The sequence below is a fragment of the Amblyraja radiata genome, chromosome 12 (assembly GCF_010909765.2).
Source record: "Amblyraja radiata isolate CabotCenter1 chromosome 12, sAmbRad1.1.pri, whole genome shotgun sequence".
In the NCBI taxonomy this organism is placed as follows: domain Eukaryota; kingdom Metazoa; phylum Chordata; class Chondrichthyes; order Rajiformes; family Rajidae; genus Amblyraja; species Amblyraja radiata.
In genome coordinates this window covers 61,361,098-61,367,953 of record NC_045967.1, presented here as the reverse complement: position 1 = coordinate 61,367,953, position 6,856 = coordinate 61,361,098, and the positions used below count along the sequence as shown (strand labels likewise).

At 55.1% G+C, this 6,856-nt stretch overlaps 1 protein-coding gene across 1 annotated transcript; it reads right to left on the bottom strand.

The window, feature by feature from the left end:
- Positions 1–3,421: 3,421 nt before the first annotated feature.
- On the bottom strand, positions 3,422–6,361 carry LOC116979339 (zinc finger protein 239-like; the record flags this gene model as incomplete). Its single annotated transcript, XM_033030945.1, has 2 exons — positions 6,265–6,361; positions 3,422–4,059 (listed from the first exon to the last, which is right to left on the bottom strand). Coding segments are annotated over exons 1-2 (735 nt in total), but the record flags the coding sequence as incomplete, so codon positions are not given.
- Positions 6,362–6,856: the final 495 nt, after the last annotated feature.

Here is a 6,856-nt window from a genome sequence, read left to right as displayed (position 1 = left end):
ATCAAATGCAGCTGCTTTAAATTCATGCTTTTTACCCCTTTACCGTCGCTTTCCAGGTGTCCCAGCTTCGGGGCGGTTAACGGCGTCGATCAACGGTTGGTGAGTGAGTGGGGGAGGGAGAAAGAGAGAGAGGGGGGGAGAGGAGGAGGGGGGGGGAGAAAGGGGGAGGGTGGGAAAGATGGGGGGAGGGAGGGGGTGAGGAGTTGAGGGAGAGGGGAGGGAAAGAGGAGGAGGCGGGAGGTTAACCGGCTGGAGAGTTTTATCGGCGGGGGCGTCGAAAGCTGGAGCGGCCCGGGAGCGAGTGTATTACAGTTGAGGGGCCCGGGAGCGAGTGTAATACAGTGTGGGGCCTGGGAGCGAGTGTATTACAGTTGAGGGGCCCGGGAGCGAGTGTAATACCGTTGTGGGGCCCGGGAGCGAGTGTAATACAGTGTGGGGCCCGGGAGCGAGTGTAATACAGTGTGGGGCCCGGGAGCGAGTGTAATACAGTGGTGGGGCCCGGGAGCGAGTGTATTAGTTGTGGGGCCCGGGAGCGAGTGTAATACAGTTGTGGGGCCCGGGAGCGAGTGTAATACAGTTGTGGGGCCCGGGAGCGAGTGTAATACACTTGTGGGGCCCGGGGGGAGAGAGGGGCACCAGCCCGGAAATGACGTCGCTGCCCCGCCGCAAGCGGTGACGTTAAGAGCGGGGCGGAAGGCGCAGGGTGGGACAGGAGAGCAAGGCCAAGTGGACGAGGAGTTTGTGGAGTGTCTGTCTGTCTCCATCCCTCGTGGATTCCCAGAGCAGTTTGTACAGGAGCTGACCAGGGAGAAGGCAAGTCTGGCTGTTCAGTGTCGTGCAATGAACCTGCTTAGATAAAGGCAAGTGGGGGTAAAATAGCCAGTCACCAAAATAATGGCCATTCATTTACAGGAATCAAACACTAAATTCCTTCTATTTGGCCCATAAATCCAGGACAATGAGATTTAAAAATCATGCTATATTGTGAATTCTTGTGTGAATGTTATTTGGACACGTAGGCTATTTAAAAATGTTAAATCTTTTCTAAAGAAATGGATAACAGTTCTGTACTCCCCCAACATGGGGAACATGTTTCCTACACATACCCTGTCCAATCTCTCACTCATTTTATACGATTCTATAAGATTCCCACATCCTTCTGAATTCCAGTGAATACAAACCCAGTCAACCAATTATTTCAACATATGTCAGTCCCGCCATCATCATAATTTCCTGAGAAGGTTGGCATTTTCTTTCATTATTTATAACACAACATGAATTCTGAAGAATTCTGAAGAACACAGTCAGGTCAGAAAAAACTTGCTTTATTTGTTAGGCAAGGCACAAATACGTTAAGACTTTATTTTTAAAAAAACACACTTTAAAATGCTTTTAAGTGTTTGGGCCAGTGGCAGCCAGCTGGTACTGTGAGCAGTCGGCTGTCTGCAGCTTGGCTCACTTTTGCATATTCACTTGGGTACAGTATGAATGAGAAGATGCTGGTACTGTTGCTTGTCTGCTCCTCGACAGGGCTAAGGAGTGCTTGTATTAGGAACACTTCTCCATCCGTTTCCCACCACGGATGGCTGACCTGCTGATTTCTACCGGCAATTTGGAGGGGAATGGCCGGGCAACGTGTCGGGTCTGAACATTTCTATGGACTCATGGAGCCGGGGGGGAGGGGAGGGGGGGGGGGCGGGGTGAAGCAGGAAAAAAAGAGTTGGGCCGCGACAGGCTCCAGGATTTCATTTGGATGAGGGGAGAGTCTCCTCAAATTGGAGAATTCTGTGTTCATGTCTGGTCTGTAAGCTGTGAGGTGCTGTCCCTCCAGTTTGTGTGTCACCTCACTCTGGCAATGGAGGAGGCCCAGGACAGAAAGATCAGTGTGGGAGTGGGAAGGGGAGATAAAATGGTTGGCAACCGGGAGATCCAGCAGGCCTTGACGGACTGAGCACAAGTGAAGGGTGAAATTTACGCCTAGTCTAGATACAGGAACAGGATATGCTGGTTTACAAAAAGAGACACAATCTCCTGGAGTAACTTGCACCTCTGGAGAGCATGGACAGGCAACATTCTAGGTCAAGACCCTTCTTCAGACTGCTTGTTGTGGGGGGTGGAGAAAGGGAGAGGTGGGAGTGGTCGCCTTGGATTGCCTTCCCTCTACAGATGCCGCCTGACCAACTGAGTCCCTCCACCGCTTTAGAGGGAATGGACAGACGACGTTTTGAGTCAGGGCCCTTCTTCAGACTCAGTGGAGAGGGTGGGGTGAGGAAGCTGGAAAAGCGAGTTGGGGGCTGGACAAAGCCTGGCAAGTGATAGGTGGATACAGAATGCTGGAGTAACAGCGAGACAGGCAGCATCTCTAGAGAAAAGGAATGGGAGAAGTTTCAGGCTGAGTCCCTTCTTCAGAAGTGATAGGTGGATACAGGTGAGGGAGACACAAGAAACTGCAGATTCTGGAATCTTGCATAGAGCACAATTTAGTTAGATGCACAGAATCACTTGCCCAGACTGGGGGAATCGAGGACCAGAGGACATGGGTTCAAGGTGAAGGGGGAAAGATTTAAAAGGAAACTGAGGGGTAACTTTTTCAAACAGAGGGTGGTGGGAGTATGGAACAAACTGTCAGAGGAGGTAGTTGAGGCTGTGACTATCCCAAGAAACAGTTAGACAGTTACATAGATAGGCCAAGTTTGGAGGGATATGGACCAAACACAGGCAGGTGGGACTAGTGTAGCTGGGACATGTTGGTCAATGTGGGCAAGTTGGGCCGAAGGGCCTGTTTCCACACTGTATCACTTTATAACTAACACAGAGTGCTGGAGAAACTCAGCGGGTCAGGCAGCATCTGTGGTGAACATGGATCGGTGACATTCAGAGTACTGGAGTAACTCAGCAGAACAGGCAGCATCTCTGGAGACAAGGAATGGGTGACATATCGGGTCGACACTGAAGATGGGGTCTCGACCCTGAAACGTTATCCATTTCTTCCCGCCTTTTGTGTCTACTTAAACAGCGCCTATCTATCCACGTGGCGGTGTGCCAGCAGGCTGGAGGAGCGGGCAAAGGCCTTGCTGCAGAGAGGGTAGATGAAAGGGCGCTGGCCGGTGTGGACTCGTCAGTGGTCCAGCAGGTGGTCAAGGCGGGTGTAACCCTCGCCACACTCAGCGCACACAAAGGACCTCTCTCCGGTGTGTATCACTGGTGCTCCCGCAGCCCCCGTGCTCTCTTGTCACAGTGGGAGCAGCTGCTCGCCGACGTGGGTCCGCCGGTGCTGCCGCAACCCCCGCGAGCTGTCAAACTCCTCACCACAGTACGGGCAGTCGTAGGGCTGGCCACTGGTGTGCACGTGCTGGTGAGGGAGGGCGTGGGAGGCCATGGCAAAGCGCTCTCCACACACCGGGCTGGGGACGGGACGGTCGCCGGCGTGCACCCGCTGGTGGGACATCAGATAGGTGGAGCGGGTGAAGCCCTTGCCGCACTGGGCGCAGGTGTAGGGGCGCTCGCTGGTGTGGGTGCGCTGGTGCTGCTGCAGGCTCCTGGACTGGGTGAAGCTCTTGCCGCACTGGGCGCAGGTGAAGGGACGCTCGCCAGTGTGGGTGCGCTGGTGATCCAGCAGGCGGTCTGAGCGGGTGAAGCCCTTGCCGCACTGGGCGCAAGTGAAGGGGCGCTCCCCGGTGTGGGTGCGCTGGTGCCTCAGCAAGTTGCTGGAGTGGGTGAAGCCCTTGCCGCACTGGGCGCAGGTGAAGGGGCGCTCCCCGGTGTGGGTGCGCTTGTGCCTCAGCAAGTTGCTGGAGTGGGTGAAGCCTTTGCCGCACTGTGCGCAGGTGAAGGGGTGCTCGCCGGTATGGGTGCGCTGATGCAGCACCAGGTTGCCGGATTGGGTGAAGTCCTTGCCGCACTGGGCACATGTGTTGGGGCGCTCGCTGGTGTGGGTGTGCTGGTGCACCAGCAGGTTACTAGACTTGGTGAAGCCCTTGCCGCAGTCGCTGCATGTGTAGGGGCGTTCCCCGGTGTGCACGCGGCTATGCTCCTTCAGATCCTTGGGCGACTTGAAGCCTTTGCCGCAGTCGGAGCAGGTGAAGGGCCGCTCACTGCTGTGCACCCGCTGGTGCTCCCGCAGCCTCGACAACTGGGTAAAGCTCTCGCCGCATGTAAAGCAGCCATAGGGCTTCTGGCCCGTGTGTACCCGCCGGTGGGCCTCCAGCACATCCGCCCTCTTGAAGCTCTTGCCGCACTCTATGCAGTTGAAGGGGCGTTCTATCATGTGCACCCGCCGGTGGGCCTCCAGCTTGCTCGGGTACTGCCAGGCCTTGCCACACACGTCGCACTCATAACGCTTCTCCTTGTTGTGCCCCGTCATGTGGTCCTCCATCGAAGATCAGCCCTCGATGCCCGGCCCGCACACCGAGCAGATGGGGGGCTCACCGGCACCCTGGCCGCCCTCAATGGCCGCTCACGTTCCTGTCTCTCCGTCCACAGCAACGGCTCCTAAACCCTGCGGGAGGGGAACACTGAGGGTCAACAAGCTGGCAAACAGGACATTCCTAGCACATATTGGGTGCGTTTATGGCGGGGGAAACCATTATACAATTCTGCGCTGCACACTGGCGCAGCGGTATAGTTGTAAATTAATTGGCCTCCACAAAATAGCTAAATTGTCCCCAATGTGCGTTGGACAGTGCTAGTGTACGGGGTGATCGCTGGTCGGCGCAGACCCCATGGGCCGAAAGACCTGTTGTTTCCGCGCTGCATCTCTAAACTGATCTAAACCAAAGAAGGGCGTCAACCCAAAACGCCACCCATTCCTCTCTCCACAGATGCTGCCTGACCTGCTGAGTTACTCCAGCACTTTGTGTCTATCTTCTCCACAGATGCTGCCTGACCCGCTGAGTTACTCCAGCACTTTGTCATAGAGTCATGGAGTGATACAGTGTTGGAAAGAGGACCTTCGGCCCAACTCGTATCCGCACTCCTAGATCCCGCGGCTCTACACATTACGCAAGGCTCAGAGTTCGGAGTCCTAATGAGACCACACCTGGAGTATTGTGTGCAGTTTTGGTCCCCTAATTTGAGGAAGGACATTCTTGCTATTGAGGGAGAGCAGCGTAGGATCACCAGGTTAATTCCCGGGGTGTGGGGGACTGTCATAAGCTGAGAGAATGGAGAGGCTGGGCTTGTACACTCTGGAGTTTAGAAGGATGAGATGGGATCCTATTGAACCATATAAGATTGTTAAGGGTTTGGACACGCTAGAGGCAGGAAACATGTTCCCGATGTTGGGGGAGTCCAGAACCGGGGGCCACACAGTTTAAGAATAAGGGGTAAGCCATTTAGAACAGAGACATGGAAACACATTTTCACACAGAGTTGTGAGTTTGTGGACTTCTCTGCCTCAGAGGCCGGTTCTGTGGATACTTTCAAGAGAGAGCTAGATAGGGCTCTTAAAGATCGTGGAGTCAAGGGATATGGGGAGAAGGCAGGAACGGGGAACTGATTGGGGATGATCAGCCATGATCACATTGAATGGCGGTGCTGGATCCAAGGGCCGAATGGCCTATTCTTGCACCTACTGTCCTTTGTCTATTGCCCCAGCGCCCCGCCATTCAGTAAAGACCCTGCCCTGGGTTGACTTCCTAAACTGCAACACCCTCCCCACCCCCAAACAATGTGACCTCCTCCCTGTGGCAACCTACCCCTTACCCCTGCCGCCTCCTGCTCCTTACCCCCCTTTGCTCCCTCCTCCCCACCCCCAAGCAGTGTGAACCCCCACCAGGCTCCCTAACCCCTTCCATTACTCACTTGACCCGTCTCCCCCCCCCCTCCCGCAGTTCCCTGCCCCCCCATTCCTCCCCCTCGGCACCAAACCCACTTCCCCTTGAATTCCTCCCTTTGCTCCCTGCTTCCCCCCACTACTCACTTCACCCAATTTCTCCAGTCTCTCTCCCTCCCCCGGACTGTGTCCTCTCTCTCTCTCTCTGAACCTCTCCCATTATTCCCGCCCCTCTCAGCCCCCACCGCTCAGATATCTCTCTCTCTCCTCAACTCCCCGCTCTCTGTCTCTCCATCCCTTCTCTCTCCACCTTCTATATATCTGCCCCTCTCACTCTCCCCCTCTGTCTCTCTACCCTCTCTCTCTCTACTCAATCCATCTCTCTCCCTCCCCACCCTCTCTCTCTCTCCGCCGCTTCTATCTCCGTCCCCTCTGTCTCTCTACCTCCCCCACACTCTCTCCATCTCTCTCTCTCTCTCACCGTTCAGTGCGGATCGGCTCCATCTTGGCCGCGACAGATGCGTCGTTTCCGGGCGGAGGCCGCCCCGCAGACAGCGGGGCAAAGGGCGTTCGGGGCAGCGACGTCATTTCCGGGCTAGGGCCGCCCCGCTCGAAGGTTCTCGAGAGGGGGAGGGAGAGAGAGGGGGCATGAGCCCGGAAATGACGTCACGTACAGCCCCGACTCGTTGCCCCGCAGGTTGCAGCCCGGTTATGACGTTTAGCCGCGGCCCAAGATGGAGCCGATCCGCACTGGACGGTGAGAGAGAGGGAGAGAGAGGGGGGAGAGGGACGAGGCCACTAACAGTCCACCAATCACAAGCTGCCGAGCGCATCTATGACATCACTATGGGACGTTGCCAACGGTAACCACGGCAGGAGAGTTCGAGGGAGACAGAGACAAAGTGAGATATAGAGAGTGATTCAATTCAATTCAATTCAATTCAACTTTAATGTCATTGCACAAATACTGAGTATCGGTACAACGAAATGCAGTTTTGCGTCAGTCCGTAGTAGTGCAATATAGAAATTTAAAAAAAAAGAGGATACAGAACAATAAAAAATGCAGAATAATTAAACAATGGG